Source organism: Eleutherodactylus coqui, chromosome 8 (assembly GCF_035609145.1).
Source record: "Eleutherodactylus coqui strain aEleCoq1 chromosome 8, aEleCoq1.hap1, whole genome shotgun sequence".
NCBI classification, from domain to species: Eukaryota; Metazoa; Chordata; class Amphibia; order Anura; family Eleutherodactylidae; genus Eleutherodactylus; species Eleutherodactylus coqui.
Window position 1 is genome coordinate 197,183,652 of NC_089844.1, and position 17,585 is coordinate 197,201,236.

The 17,585-nt window shown below is 42.3% G+C and overlaps 1 protein-coding gene across 1 annotated transcript in view; it reads left to right on the forward strand.

Annotated features, from left to right (window-relative positions):
- The window catches only part of PTH2R (parathyroid hormone 2 receptor), a 314,768-nt gene extending 309,407 nt beyond the window's left edge, over positions 1 to 5,361 (forward strand). Inside the window, exon 13 of the mRNA XM_066577651.1 lies at positions 4,453 to 5,361. Coding sequence (XP_066433748.1) covers positions 4,453 to 4,848 — 396 coding nt within the window. The 3' untranslated portion in view covers positions 4,849 to 5,361. The remainder of the gene's footprint in view (positions 1 to 4,452) is intronic.
- Positions 5,362 to 17,585: the final 12,224 nt, after the last annotated feature.

A 17,585-nucleotide genomic window follows, 5' to 3' on the forward strand; every position in this document is an offset into this window, starting at 1 on the left:
AATTTCAAGTTTCTATGACATTGGGAAGTGAGAAAATTACATTCCGTAAGTAAAATTTGGACGCTAATTTTTTGGCGCTTAGAATTGAATAATCGAGTTAGGACCCATTAACTTTTCCTATTTATGACATAATCAATGCTCATGCCAAATTTCAAGTTTCTATGACATTGGGAAGTAAGAAAATTAGATTCCGTACGTAAAATTTGGACGCTAAATCTTTTGCGCTTAGAATTGAATAATCGAGTTAGGACCCATTAGCTTTTCCTATTTATGACATTATCCATGCTCGTGCCAAATTTCAAGTTTCTATGACATTGGGAAGTGAGAAAATTAGATTCCGTACGTAAAATTTGGACGCTAATTCTTTTGCGCTTAGAATTGAATAATCGAGTTGGGACCCATTATATTTTCCTATTTATGACATAATCAATGCTCGTGCCAAATTTCATGTTCCTATGACATTAGGAAGTGAGAAAATTAGATTCCGTACGTAAAATTTGGACGCTAATTCTTTTTCGCTTAGAATCGAATAATCGAGTTGGGACCCATTATCTTTTCCTAATTATGACATAATCAATGCTCGTTCTAAATTTTAAGTTTCTATGACATTGGGAAGTGAGAGAATTAGATTCCATACGTAAAATTTGGACGCTAATTCTTTGGCGCTTAAAATTGAATAATCAGGTTTGACCTCATTACATTTTCCTATTTATGACATAATCAATGCTCGTGCCAAATTTCAAGTTTCTATGACATTGGGAAGTGAGAGAATGAGATTCCGTACGTAAAATTTGGACGCTAATTCTTTTGCGCTTAGAATTGAATAATTGAGTTGGGACCTAATAACTTTTCCTATTTATGACATAATCAATGCTCATGCCAAATTTCAAGTTTCTATGATATTGGGAAGCGAGAAAATTAGATTCCGTACGTAAAATTTGGACGCTAATTCTTTGGCGCTTAGAAATGAATAATCGAGTTGGGACCCATTAACTTTTCCTATTTATGACATAATCAGTGCTCGTGCCAAATTTCATGTTTCTACGACATCGCGAAGTGAGAGAATTAGTGGCAGTGATGGAAATCAAACGATCTACGTGGGGGGGCGTAACTGTCGACAACGCTCGCACGCACGCCATTTATCATAGCATAATTGTACTATGCCTATAATCTTCCCAGGAGTGTACTCAACAACTTCCCAAAGTTTCATGGCGATCGGATGAATGGTGTAGTAGCGCATAAAGGACAAACAGACAGACACACACGCAGACAGACAGACACGCAGACACGCATACATTCAATTTTATATTTATAGATAACACCTAGAGATGAGCGAGCATGATGTCATTGAATGGCTGTGATTGGCTGAAGGCACGTGTGTTTTCTGGAGGCGGGGATTTCAAGCCCTGTGTCCAGAAAGCAATGCTCTGCCGGGGACCAGGAGGGAGTGACAGCCTGCAGCAGCGCCGCAGAACGCCAGGAGAAGTGATTAATGATTTTTATTCTTTGCTCCGCTGTATTCCCGGCGTATAAGGTTGAGAATAATATGCAAAAAATCAGGGTAGCGCTCCCAGAGGGTATCGGTGACTTATATCATGGTAATGTATATAAAATAATGCCTCACTCACCCGGTGCACAGTAAAGATCCTATATAATGAAATAGGATCCTCACTCACACCCCTTGTCCAGATCGTCTTAAAAGTACTGTGCCTTTAATTCCCTGGTGTCCTGCTGGGCCAGTCAGCTGGGGAGCTGCGTCCGTCCTCCGTCTCTCTAACAGAGAGCCGCTCAGAAGAAATCCGTTTTAAGAAGAAAAATAATGGATCCGCGCTCCGAGAATTGGCACTTACTCAAGTTTTATTCACACACTACGCGTTTCATCCCTCCATGGGGACTTTTTCAAGTGAAAAAGTCCCCACGGAGGGATGAAACGCGTAGTGTGTGAATAAAACTTGAGTAAGTGCCAATTCTCGGAGCGCGGATCCATTATTTTTCTTCTTAAAACGGCGTATAAGGTGACAGTTGGGGGGTCGTCTTATACGCCCCGTCGCCTTATACGCCGGTATATACGGTATATATTTTTATTGTAACTAGAGATGAGCGAACGTACTCGGTAAAGCACTACTCGTCCGAGTAATGTGCTTTATCCGAGTACCTCCCCGCTCGTCCTGAAAGATTCGAGGAGCGCCGCTGCTGACAGGTGAGTTGCGGCGGGGAGCAGGGGAGAGCGGGCGGGAGAGAAGGAGAGAGAGATCTCCCCTCCGTTCCTCCCCGCTCTCCCCTGCAGCTCCCCGCTCCGCGGCGCTCCCCGAATCTTTCAGGACGAGCGGGGAGATACTCGGATAAAGCACATTACTCGGACGAGTAGTGCTTTACCGAGTACGTTCGCTCATCTCTAATTGTAACACATTTCTGGATGAATTGCAGGGAAGGGCTTATATATTTAAGTTTGGACACTAATTCTTTTGCGCTTGGAATTGAATAATCGAGTTGGGACCTATTAACTTTTCATATTTATGACACAATCAATGCTTGTGCCAAATTTCATGTTTCTATGACATTGGGAAGTGAGAGATTTGGATTATGTACGTAAAATTTGGACGCTAATTCTTTTGCGCATAGAATTAAATAATGGAGTTGGGACCCATTAGCTTTTCCTATTTATGACATAATCAATGCTCGTGCCAAATTTCCCGTTTCTATGACACCGGAAAGTGAGAAAATTACATTCCGCACGTAAAATTTGGACGCTAATTCTTGTGCGCATAGAATTGAATAATGGAGTTGGGACCCATTAGCTTTTCCTATTTATGACATAATCAATGCTCGTGCCAAATTTCAAGTTTCTATGACATTGGGAAGCGAGAAAATTAGATTCCGTACGTAAAATTTGTACGCTAATTCTTTGGTACTTAGAATTGAATAATCGAGTTGGGACCAATTAGCGTTTCCTATTTATGACATATTCAATGCTCGTGCCAAATTTCCAGTTTCTATTACATTGGGAAGCGAGGGAATTCGATTCCGTACGTAAAATTTGGACGCTAATTCTTTGGCGCATAGAATTGAATAATCGAGTTGGGACCAATTAGCGTTTCCTATTTATGACATATTCAATGCTTGTGCCAAATTTCAAGTTTCTATGACATTGGGAAGCGAGAAAATTAGATTCCGTACGTAAAATTTGGACGCTAATTCTTTGGTGCTTAGAATTGAATAATTGAGTTTGAACCCATTAGCTTTTCCTGTTTATGACATAATCAATGCTTGTGCCAAATTTCATGTTTCTACGACATTGGGAAGTGAGAGAATTAGTGGCAGTGATGGAAATCGAACGATCTACGTGGGGGGGCGTAACTGTCGACGACGCTCGCACGCGCGCCATTTATCGTAGGATAGTTGTACTATGCCTATAATCTTCCCAGGAGTGTACTCAACAACTTCCCAAAGTTTCATGGCGATCGGATGGTGTAGTAGCGCATAAAGGACAAACACAGACAGACAGACGCGCAGACACGCATACATTCAATTTTATATATATAGATGAAGACATAGGCTGGGGTTTCCTAGTACACAGAAATCCCCCAATCAAACCACTGTAAGTAGGTGAAGAGGTAACGCCATACTAAATAAAAAAACTTCTTTCAACCGGATGGAGAACTATCTGCATACTGATTGGCTACCTGTCCTGGGCCGCGACGGAATATCACTAGCGATATTCTGCCACAGGAGGAGGAGAGGGGGGGGGGGCACTAAAAGGTCTCCACAATGAGCCTATCTAATTCAAAGACTCACCGCGGAGAATTTCGGCATGCCGTGATTTTAATCACACGAGCGGAGAATTGCTATGATTCTTCTCTCATGGACATTGGGCTGCACTTTCCATAGTTTTCCTATGGAATGGGTGTCACACGAGCTCCACGGGCGATTTATCGCCACGGATCTAACTATGACATCTCGCCCGTGGACAGACAGCCTCATATTGAGCTGTATATTTTCCTGTGGACGGGATTTTATCATTCAAGGGATTTTCATTTGATGGCCTATTGTTAGTACAGCCCATCAATGTACCCTTGGACCTCCACCGATCACCAGAATAAAGGCCTATCAGCACTTCTTATGTAACAATATGTGATGTAATATATGAGCTTGTCAAGCTGAAGGAAGGGAATTTTGCCATCTTTGCCATAAGCACCAATATACTTGGACCCCCCCCCGCCTCCTTAGGAAGCCTGTGTGTATCACTGCCCAAGGCCCTATTTTCCATAAAATCAGCTAAGTCTGTATTCTTCCTGTAGAAGTCAAGCTAAAGTCCCGACTAGGAATCTACTTCTATTACCACTCCTTCCCTAAGTGAGATCTGTGTGCTTACCTTGTCACTTCCATTGTTTAGCATGAGTTACACTTGTGTACGCTACAAGACGTAATGTTCTCTTGTGCTTTGCTTTTAAGGTGCAAACAGAAATAAAGAAAACATGGACTAGATGGAATCTTGCTTTTGACTGGAAAAGCACAACACGCTGCGGTAACTTCCGGTACGCCTCCGTCCTGACCAACATGACCCACAGCACCAGCAGCCAGTCACAAATGGTGACCACCTCTCGGATGGTACTGATCTCCAGCAAGGTCAGTCGAAGTGTTCACAAACAAGTCGATGGACATATGAATTTGCCGGGGTATGTTAGAAGTAATTCGGACCAAGAATGTTTGCCTCAGTGGATCCAAGAAGAGGCCAACGGGGGTGACAAGAAACAAGTGGATGATATCTCCTTAAAGGAAACACTAAGGCCGCTACAAATGAGCACAGAGGCAGAGATCAACAGAAATCATTTAGAAGAGAAATTATAATGAACGGTCTGAAATACGGCCCTGAGGATACTATACCTAAAACGGGTATCTTGTGGCATTTCATTTTATTTTTACTATTCATGCAGACAGGAATGCTGATGCACCTCCTCGCATACGGGGATCAGGCCTCATGCACATGGGCACGCACGGATTCCACTACGGGTGTGCTGCGGATTGATCGGCTTCCATTGACTTCAATGAAAGCTGTCCCTGGGGGATCCGCAGAAAAATAGAGCATGCTGCGATTTCTACCCGCGCGTGCGATCCACACGTAATTGAAAATCACATCCGCATGCTTTTAGCTGCTCTGTGAGCGCCCATGTCTCCCTATGGGCGGCTTGATTTGCAGTTCTCCCGCGCAGGGTTCCACAAATCAAATCTGCCCTTGTGCATGAGGCCTTAAGCACAATTACAATTGTTTTAAACAGAAAAAAATCACAAAGAGAAAACAAAGCTATTTACCAGAAAATGTATTAAACATAAAGATCCATCCTGTTACTATGGTTGTACATTTGAATTACAGTGTGATCGCATTGCTTAAAATAAAACTCTGGAACAATTGTCAAATCATTAGAGTTATTTTGATTGTGCAATGTCAGGAACCAGCAGCAGATCCCACCGCTGCCACCAATGTCACAAACCAGGCCTTTCAGCACAGGATGTGAGCATGACTACAGGGGCTGATCTACTGCCATTCAATCTCATTGTGAGGTGGAGAATAACTCACACATTGCCACCACTGACCTATTATAAGGCTGGTCAGATGCCTAGATACCACTAACATACTGATGCACCCAGGCAGTCACTGCTTTCCCCTAGTCAAGGGTTTAACACTATCAGAGAATAATCAGCTCTATAGAGCAATGAGGACTAAACTGATTCAAGTTTTAAGCTTTAAGTCAAAAGGTGCAAAGTTTACAAAGACAAAGGAGATTCCAGCTTACCTGTTCGGTGGATGCACCAAAAAGTAGGGCTCAAACTATATGGATAAAAAAGCACAGCTTTATTCCATATTAGTAAAATGCCCTCGGGCCTGCTGTGACTAGAGAGAAGGGGGCTGCTCTAAGTTCTGCTGTGACTAGAGAGGAGGGGTCTGCTGATGTAATACCCAGATACACTTCCACTTACTGTGGGTATGGCCGGAGGCCTAGTCCTTGTCACAGTGTTACCGAGTGGTAACACAAAAGGGAATTTTTGTAGAGGTATATATGTGTATCACGTTGTGATGCCACCGTCCCCACACCGTTATTGTATATGGCGGAACAATAAACACAGAGGTTTGTGTGTCGTACCTCGGGACCTCAAGAATGGTTGAAACCCAGTAAAACTTTACTTGAAATAAATTTGAAACAGGCAGTTACAGATACAATTCACTTGCATAAAAGTACAGGCAGAAGCTCAGAGGTTGGGAGGAAACACAGGAACAATTCTGCCCTATAGTCCACATTATCTATATGTCACGGGTCCTGGAGATTGGGTATACTTCGGAGGAGGTAAAAGGTAGGGGTCACTCCACATACACTCTGGGGGCAAAAATTACTTAGAAGATGGTTTAGCCTAGACACACCCCGCACATCATCCACGTGGGTGTCACAATTTAGTACCTCTGTGCAGTGATCCTAATAGCAGACGGCCACACAGGAAAAAGATGCCTGTGGTGTGAACGGGTACCTGCTTTAGTTGACTAGGAGAGTGCTCTCTCTCTCAGACAGTGACTCACTTGTTCTTTCATGCGTTTCACATGCGGTAGGGATGTCTCTCCTTCTCCTCCAATTTTGGGGGCAAAAATTACTTAGAAGATGGTTTAGCCTAGACACACCCCGCACATCATCCACGTGGGTGTCACAATTTAGTACCTCTGTGCAGTGATCCTAATAGCAGACGGCCACACAGGAAAAAGATGCCTGTGGTGTGAACGGGTACCTGCTTTAGTTGACTAGGAGAGTGCTCTCTCTCTCAGACAGTGACTCACTTGTTCTTTCATGCGTTTCACATGCGGTAGGGATGTCTCTCCTTCTCCTCCATATTAGACACAAGGAAACCAGAGGTGTCTCCCTGTGACCCTGCGGTTTCTCCAGCTGATCGGGAAAGAGGGAAGATCCTCAGCTCCAACATAGGGAGCCTCTCCTTCTGCATTTTCAATACAGGGAAGCTAAAGGTGCTTCCCTGCATCACTGTGGGTCGTCCAACAGCATGGGTAGATGGATGATTATCAACAACCTTTCCCGCTCTCAGACACTTACAGTTATCACCTCACTTGTACCACATGACATAGTAGGAAAGATACATTCAGCAGCAGAGCTGACAGGCAATGATTTTATGGGAGTTAACCCTTCAGACGCCACAGCAGTGCAACATACATACAGAAAATTGACATGAAAGTTTTGTACAGTGCATCCACATAAGACAGAACATGTATGACAATTATGGAGGGGACCAGGATGACATTCTGGGACACTACACTCTAAATTCTGCTGTGACTAGAGAGGAGGGGTCTGCCCTCAGACGTGCTGTGACTGGAGAGGAGGGGTCTGCCCTCAGGCCTGCTGTGACTGGAGAGGAGGGATCTGCCCTTAGGTCTGCTGTGACTAGAGAGGAGGGGTCTCCCCAAAGGCCTGTTGTGACTAGAGAGGAGAGGTATTACTTAAGGCTTGCTGCGACTAGAGAGGAGGGACTGCCCTAAGGCCTTCTGTGACCAGAGAGGAGAAGCTTGCCCTTAGACCTGCTGTGACTAAAGAGGAGGGGTCTTTCCTAAAGATTGCTGTGACTAGAGAGGAGGGTCTGCCCTTAGGCCTGCAATGACTAGACAGGAGGGGTCTGCCCTTAGGCCTGCTGCGACTAGAGAGGAGAGGTCTGCTCTAAGGTCTGCTGTGACTAGAGAGGAGGGGTCTTCCCTCAGACCTGCTGTGACTGGAGAGGAGTGGTCTGCCCTAAGGCCTGCTGTGACTATAGAAGAGAGGTCTGTCCTCAGGCCTGCTGTGACTATAGAGGAGAGGTATGCCCTTAGGCATGTTGTGACTGGAGAGGAGGAGTCTACCCTTATTCCTGCTGTGCTTAGAGAGGGGGGCTCTGCCCTTAGGCCTGCTGTGGCTAGAGAGGAGGGGTCTGCCCTAAGCCCTGCTGTAACTAGAAAGGAGGGTCTGCCCTTAGGCCTGCTGCGACTAGAGAGGAGAGGTCTGCTCTAAGGTCTGCTGTGACTAGAGAGGAGGGGTCTTCCCTCAGACCTGCTGTGACTGGAGAGGAGTGGTCTGCCCTAAGGCCTGCTGTGACTATAGAAGAGAGGTCTGTCCTCAGGCCTGCTGTGACTATAGAGGAGAGGTATGCCCTTAGGCATGTTGTGACTGGAGAGGAGGAGTCTACCCTTATTCCTGCTGTGCTTAGAGAGGGGGGCTCTGCCCTTAGGCCTGCTGTGACTAGAGAGGAGGGGTCTGCCCTAAGGCCTGCTGTGACTATAGAAGAGAGGTCTGTCCTCAGTCCTGCTGTGACTAGAGAGGAGAGGTATGCCCTTAGGCATGTTGTGACTGGAGAGGAGGAGTCTACCCTTATTCCTGCTGTGCTTAGAGAGGAGGGCTCTGCCCTTAGGCCTGCTGTGACTAGAGAGGAGGGGTCTGCCCTAAGCCCTGCTGTAACTAGAAAGGAGGGTCTGCCCTAAGGCCTGCTGTGACTAAACAGGAGGAGTCTGCCCTAAGGCCTGCTGTGAGTAGAGAGGAGGCTCTGCCCTAAGACTTGTTGTGACTGGAGAGAGGGTCTGCCCTTAGGTCTGCTGTGACTAGATTGAAGGAGTCTGCCCTAAGACCTGCTTTGACTAGTGAGGAGGGGTCTGTAATAAAGGTATAGTAGATGAAGAGGTAGTTAAAATACTGCTGTTTCAAAATTCCTATCATCTAAACTTGTATGAAGACAGGAAAAAAAGTGGTTTCAGTATCTTGTAAAGAAAAGAATGGCCTACCTAATGCCTATGGATTCAGGAAATATCATACGGAGGAGCTGCCCATCCAGGTGGAGGCTTGTGTTTAGTGTAGTGACAATGAAACGAAACTGTTGGCTGTAATGATCTCCTACCCACTACACCTCCATTCACAGAAGCAATAGTCCATGGGGCAGCTGTTGGGAGCTTATACCCTGTGTAAAGGGACCTTTTAGAGATTGGGATGAGTACAAGATCTCCCTACATGGACCACATGAGGAAAGCAAAGCACAACTATCTTATCAGACAATCTGCCCTCTTAATTAGTGTGACTGCCGTGAAGCATCGAGAGCCCTGCTGGATCGCACTACGCTATCTACACATTTAAGCAAAGCATTTCCGAGCTCCAATTAGCTCAGTTGTTGTCTATCTGAAGCTACTGAACACCATTGAATGGAGAGTCTCTTGCTGACACCGCACCGACTCAACATGTTACTATAGAGACAGGGCACGTTTATGATATATCGAGGACTACAAACTTCTAATACATGTAGAGAATGATCTCAGTATTTCATGTTCTAGAATGTATTTAGATGATAAGTGATAAATTGTCACAGATCTAGATTCCCGATTCCTTGTCTAATCTGCATAGAGCGCCCAGATCATAGTAGGGTAAAAGTCTCAGAGTCATCACCTCCGGGGCTATTAGTGTATACAGTTGCAATCCAAATGATTCTCCAACCTCCTTAGAAATCAGGTTATTTTGCCAAATGCACAAACTGCCAGCTATTTGAGAAAAAAAAACAAGAATAATTTAAATAGCTCCACAAACTAATGTACCGATGTAGCAGCACTAATGCATCTCATGTTACGTCAAATGAACGCTGGTGCTGCTACAAATAATTGTATTAAATATGTTACCTCTGTAACAAGCGGGTTCCCAAATTCATCACAAAATGCCAGTTTTACTGATTTCCTGCAGTCTCAGAATTATTCCATCCTCCATAGGGGCACATTTACAAATCAGGTGTTGTCTTACGTGCAACTGATCAAGGGCTTCATTAGTTGTATCAGGTGTGCTTGAGATCGAATAAGTGGACTGCCAAGGACTTTGGTGTCTGTGATGTTTGATTATATATAATAGTCTACCACTGAAAAATGGCGTATTCAGTATAGACGTCACGGGTATTCCTAATAATAACGAGGTATCACTGAAGGGATAATGATAAAATATAACTTTTAATGATAAGAATTAAAAATCAGCAGCTGATCATCGCCAATAGTGATGACCTGAGTATGAAGCAAAAGTATAAGCCCAAAATGGAATCAAAAACAACACAAAAGAAAAAGGGAGAAGGGGTCCTTTATCGGAAACTACCAGTTTCATTTATTGGGTAATTGATCCTGGGTACGGCATATCCTACTAGGAGTGATAGTTCTTTGACAGTAATGTAGATATAACATTTATAACAGTAAGCACAAAATGCCTGCGTAGACCTCAAATGTGATATAATTGATGGGACAGGGAATCATCCTGAACCTCCAAATATATGAGGAGTACTCAATGGTGCTAAGATCTGGTGTAGAAATACGAGGGTTAGACCCAGAAGTTTCAGGGACATTGATTACCTCAGCAAATGGAAAATTAAAGTAAAGAATGCTTCCACACAATATAGACAGGGGTTCTTTACTGTAAGAGCTGTGAGACTATGGAACTCTCTCCTCAGGATGTGGTAATGAAGAACTTGATAAGAGTGTAAGATGCCTTTCTTGGGTGTTACAATATCACATGTTATATCACTGATTACTTCAGAAGGCTCCATGATCCGAGGATTATTCTGTTTGCCAGAATGCAGTCAGAAAGGATTTTTTTTCTTTAAATGGGCAAAATTGGCTTTTACTCACTGTTTGTTTTTTTTTGCCTTCCTCTGGATCAACATTGGGGGACAATAGGCTGAACGGTATAGACACAATGCTTTTTGCAGCCTAACATAGTATGTTACTGTGATATCTAATCTGTATAGTCTCTGAGTACAGGGTGGATATGCTAGCGGTTTTGGTTGGCGTGGGCAGTGGATCGTTTTCTTTGATATCTATTTTTAGTTTATCCTGTAATAATATTTTTTGCCTATTTTTGTAGCTATTTTTTAACCATTTATGATGACATATAAGACCTCTGAGGGATATTTACACTTCTTTTCTAATTTATTTTGCTTATTTCGGACTTCCATATAACTGTAGCATCCAAGGAGCCCCAGGAGGGGTACAGGCACATGGCCTATTAAAAACTTGCGCCTGAGATTCTTGGGAAAACTTACATTGGACAGCACTCGGACTTCCTGTCTGTGTGCTGTCGAACATACTGAACTCAGCACATTGACATTTGCTATTCTTGTGTGATAATCAGACAATAACAGGACACGCTGTGATGTTTTGATTGAATGTTATTTACATCCTACTTTCAGACGGATTTTTTCGGTGCAAAAATCAGAGGGAAAAAGCTCCCATGTTCATGTACCCTTCTGGGGTAAGACATCCCCCCTACCATGACATTATTCATAGTGAGAGGTGATCCGGGTCTCCTAAGAACCAGCAGCTCTGTCATGCAGGGGTTGTCGCTGATCCCGTGATCGCCGGGTCTCAGACAGGAAATCTTATATACCTGCAGCTGCTTCCTCCCTGAGAGTGCGACAAAGTTTAAAACCTGTTAATATCAGTAAAGGTAATCTGACTAATGAGTCATAAAACAAGATTCCTGGAAAATCACATAAATGGCATCATTGATGACACGATGTAGAAGAGTTCACTGAATGTTCTGACAAGGTCACCCAGTAAGCAATGTATAAATGAGCAGCACAAAAGAGTGTAATACAATAGTATCCAGCACCGCAGACGTAGAGGTCGGACTGTACTCTCCTAACTATATTACATTAGGCCTATGCACAAGAAGAATCTAAAGACTGGAGTTCACAGGTAGGTGCATAATAGCCCCCCACCACCCCCCATATTTCCTTGTTTCTAATGGTAGTAATAAAAGCTATGTTTTATCCTATAAAGGTTGTTCGCTTTTATTGGATTATGTATAACATTATTATGGGTAACATGTTTTTCAAGGCTGCTAATCATTGATGTATTTTTCATGTGATAGAAGGTGGCCCAATTGATGTAATTACCAGGATTCTATGATTCCTCCCATTGACATCAATGGGTGCGTGAAAAAAATTGAAACACACTTAAATCTCTTATAGGATTCCGTGTTCCGTAAGCTCAGGCACAGCAGTCATCTCTGCTGGAAGCTGATCTTACGGTGAAGAATAGCAGTGCGTCACAGGAACGCATCGGCCATGTTGAATCAGATGATTAAAAAGAAATCCGTAATTAGCAGATAGCGGCCTTCAGGCCAGCCATCATCAGCATTAAACCATTATCAGCATTATACCATTATCAGCATTGACCAATCCTTCATGTACCGGATCCTAAAATATCACAATGCCATTCTGATTGAAAGGCTATTGCAGCTCAGCATTATATTGATGGGCTCTGTATGGGATTATGTATATGAGTCATGGCCATAATACCTCTGGCTGGGAGATGAAAGGGAATTCCATTTAATCACTGCATTAGTAGAGACGTTCACCATGGGGAGCAGAACTGTGACCCTTTTATAGTAATTAACTGCTCGACTTAGGAAGTGGACTGCGCGTCATCAGGGAACGCCGACTGTGTGCAACGTACCTGCGATGACATAAAATGGGATCAATCTCCGACAAATAGTGCTATTCTTCACATATTGTTATTAAGGCCAGATTCACACAAGCGTAGCATTTTTGTGAAATGAAAGATGCTTTTTTGCGCACCCATTGGCATATTTTACTGTACTTTTTCGTGTGCATTTTGCATGTGGCAAAAAGATATGCACTGATTGAAATGGCTAATTAGTCTAATGAGTTCTAGATGTTTCTTTTTCTAGCGCAGTTACACAGTGTTTCACGCGCCTCCTAGCATATTTTGCACGCATTTGTGCACCCCCATTAATGTCTACGTGTGCAAATGTGCAGTAAAGTAGAGCATGCTGCGTTTTACTTTTTTTTTTTTGCGCATTACTGAAATGCACAGTAATAATATGCACATGTGAATGAACCCATTGAAATCAATGGCTCTATTCTGTCTATTGGGCGTGCAGATTTTGCACACACAAATATACCTGTTTGAATTTGGACTTATTTATTTATTCAAGTTTTTTTATTTCTTTTTTATATCTTTTCTTTGCTTGTTTAGCCTGTTTTATGTGCTGCACCTCATCCTCCTCGTTAGTGTATTAAGATTTTATCCTTTTGATAAATTGTATCGTCTTCCACCGTGTATTTTATATGATACATTGCTTTTTATTGTTTTATATCATCTCTAATTCATCTTTTACCCATTGGTTTATACTTTCAGAGAATTTGTATGGGTTTCTATCTATATGTCTTAGGTGGCGTTCACACGGGCAATAAAATTGTGCGAATTTCGTGCATTTCAAGATGCATAAAACTTGCATGAAAATAGAACTCATTCTATTAACCTGGCGATGGAAGAGTCGCAGCATATTCTATTATTGTCCGAGTCCTGTTCAAAAATAGAAAAAGTAGATATGCGGTCTCCTGCACAGAGCATGGACAGAGTGTCCGCAACCTGCACCATGCGAGTGTTAGGGGTTAATCCTATTTTTAAATAACCCAACATAAGAAGGATAAGGAAACAGTGTAATAAATGTGACATTAGTTATTTGGTTATATAATGTTATGTATTATGGAAATGAAAAATATGTAAAACATTCCGGAAGTTGCTAATAGAATTTGGATGTAGAATCATATGTCAAAAGGTATATTCAAGCGTTTATTTGGATGATGATTTTAAAATACTAAATGTATGATTAATTAGATTTCATTCAGCCATTTTGATCACAAGTTTGAACTTTTGACCAGAATGTACTGAATACTAAGTAGGTGGCTAAACCAGTTCTATGTGCAAACTAGAAACAATGCCCCCTCTTTGATGTGCAAATCCGATTGACTTGGAGACAAGGTAAAAACTTAACACAATGGACTTTTAAGATTACATCCTGGTCTGGGAAGAGGTGTAATTAAGTATGTACTCAGACAGTATGGAGTCAATCTTTATGATCATATGTAACTGTTTGATGTCCACTTCACACAGTTTTGCTGATACCTTTTGTTTAGAAGGCTTTTGATTTACAGCCATATTGTAATCTGTTGGAATGAGGACTTGGTCAGCAAAGTAGTTTGAAACTTAGTATCAGGTAACATTTGGAAACGCCTTCTTTTTATCTTGCATAAAAACTAGCAATGTTCAACAATAAAGTAGAATTCATTCTGATTTCACTAGGCTGTGTGTGTAGTGGCTTCTTATGGTTCTCACCTATGAGTACTCATTATAATTCTCCTTTGAATTTGGACTCAGGCAACATCCGCACTGGTCTCCGTTGACAGACCCCCAACACGAGTCATGCCCAAAAATGTCGGGCGTGACTCATGCTCGCCCATATGAAGACATTCTTAGCAAGTCATGTCAAGTATCAGATTTGCATATATTTGTATGCATTTATACTTGTATGCACACCTTTTAAATATTACCAAGATGTATTTTAATTTATAGGTTTTTACATGTTTTTATAAGTTCTACCATGGGCTTTTGTTCCTAGTAATGTTGGTGGCTGTAGCACTGGCCCCAAATGAATGACGGGTGAGAGCTGCCTATGATTGGCTGAGTACCTCAGCCAATCACAATCAGCTCTTTCAGCAAATCCCCGCCTGCTGATAGATCAGCACTACAGAGCCGGGGACAGCGGAGAGAAGACGCGGCTGAGCCCCGGTAGCTAAAGGGAGGTGAGTATGTATTTTTTTGTTTGTTTTTTACACTACTTTTACAGGTTTTTCTGGGAAGGGCTTATATTTAAAGCCCTTCCCTGAAATCAATTGAAGGGATTGCCGGCAGCAAGATCCTCTACCGCAGCTGCGGTAGGGAATTGAAGAATTCCTCTGCTGCATCTGTCACAGATGTGGCAGGTGCAGCAGCAGGGAATTCTTTTTACTAGTGGAGATGAAGGAAACATCTGCCGCATGTGGCAGATGTGTTCTGCATCCCCGAGGAGGTCACGGCAGCGGCGGATAGGTATGTTTTTTTAATTAATTTATTTATTTAAATTTTTTACACTAAAATTATTGTTTTTCAGGGAAGGGCTTATATGTAAAGCCCTTCCATGAAAAAGAAATTTAGGGGTGCCGACAGCCGTGGCTCCATTGAAAACAATTTAGTGTGTGTCCTGTCCATCCGCATTATATAGCAAGACTGTACTCATTTTACACTGTTTATTTTTTTGATAAAGTGTATGAAAAATACTATTTTGCATACACTTTAGCAAAAAATAAACATGTGGGGAGGAGATGGTGAAATTTTCTCGAGCACCGCGTGGTGCTCGCTCGAGTAACGGTTACTTTCAATTAAGCTAATGCTCGGACGAGCATGCTCACTCATCTCTAATAACTACCCGTTTAATACTGTAGATCTTGGCTGCACTATGTATGTCTTGATGCTATGGCAGTGCTGTAAGGGGGTTCATGTGAGGGCATTGCCAAACATTCATGCATCACCACAGAATAATTATTCACCCAAGCATACAGATAGGTGAACTTTGTTTTTGCACAAGAGAATGTACAAAACTCCGCCCCCATTTCCTGGGTTCTGATCGGAGAAGAAGAGTACAGCAGGGAGAGGAGGCGCCTGCGTTTTGACAGCAGCCCAGCAGATTGGAAAAGGATCTGTGTTCTGGCAACCAGATTGTAGAAGGCAGTCTGGGAAATCTGAGTGTGTTATCTAATGCTGCCCGAATGATAGCTGGGACCAGTCAGTACTGCTGAGAGAGCAAAGCTGCAGGAGAACGTAAGAAAGGAGCCATTAACTATGCAAATTTGAGGAAAATTTTTGTGTCTCTCAACGCTGGTTCCTATGTTTGGACAAGACGTCTTCTTCACCTTAGTAAGGCCTCATTCACATGGACAATTTTGCTGTTTGAGTTCTGCCCAAATATGAAACTGACAGAACTCGGACCCATTAAAGCCAATATGTGTATTCACATGCAATTGTCTCTCAGACCAATGGTGTTTGTAAAAAAACGTGCAGCATGCACAATTGTGGTGCAGTTCTCTTACCGGAAGAGCCCATTGAAGTCAATGTGTGTGTGAAAATAATAGAATGCATTCACATGGCATGTAAGAGCATTCATTTTTTTTTTCATGCACCAATTAACTTCAGTAAACATTTTAATTACATGAATTGGGCCACTTTCTATCACATGAAAAATACATCAAAGATTAGCAGCCCTATAAAACATGTTACCCTAAAGAAATACATAATACAGCAAAAGCGAACACCCTTTATAGGATAAAACTTACCTTATTAGTACCATTAGGAACAAGGAAATTATGGTGGGACCCTATTATACAGCTATTGTGCTACTGCCTGAGTGGAGCTACTGCCCTGATAAGGACGACCCCACTTTCTCCAGCCTCTCCCTATACAACCCTACACTGTAGCGGATGGGGTGATAGATAATAAAATAATCCAAAAAAAAGAGAAAAAATAGTTTTTCTTTATTTGTCATCAATTCTACTAACACAAAAAGGAGAACTAAATATTCTCCAAATGCCAGCAAATCAGTACACAAGTCTAAATCAACCCCAAATAAGAACCTGAGAAAAAGAAGAAAGTACTTGACAAGTTAATTCCAAAACTAGGTTACAGCACACGTCACCCATACATTCTGGGATCATCGGGGGAACCTAATACTCCTAGAATATATGACCCGAGTGATATAATAATCCAAAAGCTGTATTCCAATAATGATGCATCCACAATAATGATGCATCCATATTCACATACAGTCATTCACACACAGCTGTGCTAGATCCCAAGCTGGAGATTATTTAGTTTAGTTTTCTATATTTGTCATCAATTCTACAATTGTTCCTCTTATTATTTTATTATCCATAACCCCGTCCACTACAGTGTAGGGCATCATAGGGAGAGGCTGGAGGAAGCGGAGTTGTCTTTATCAGGACGGTGGCTCCGCTCAGGCAGCAGTATAGCAGGTGTAAATAGGGTTCCTTCTGCCTTTTTATTGGCTTGTTTTTAGTGGTAATAATACAAGTTAAGGTTTATCCTATAAAGGGTCTTCGCTTTCGTTGGATTATATAAACTACATCTTGGACCCCTAAATCCATCTGTTGGCTGCGAACAGTTATTAGTTTCTACTTGTTCTTGGACCTAATGAAATCCAGTTAGGAGAGTACAGTCCGACCTCTACATCTGCTGTGCTGGATACTATTGTATTACACTTTTTTGTGCTGCTCATTTATGCATTGCTTACTAGATGAGTTTGTCAGAACAATCACTGAACTCTTTTACAATGTGTTATAAGTGAGGGCATTTATGTGATTTTCCAGGAAACTTGTTCTATGACTCATCAGTCAGATTACCTTTAGTGATATCAATGGTTTGTAACTTTGTCGCACTTTCAACGAGGAAGCAGCCGCGGGTATCACACAGACTGAATCTTTCTTCAGCGGTACAGAGCAGCAGAATCATCATCTCAGCCACTTCCCTGTTCAAGGAACCGATGTGGTTTCTTGTCACCTTCTCCAAAAGGAAAGCTAGACAGAGCCATAACTTTTACATTTTTTCCAATTTAATGCTGGTTGTCTATGTCACCAAATAAAGGAAAAATTGAACTTAATCATTCTAGTAATTGTGCTGAGTCACCAGTTTTTTT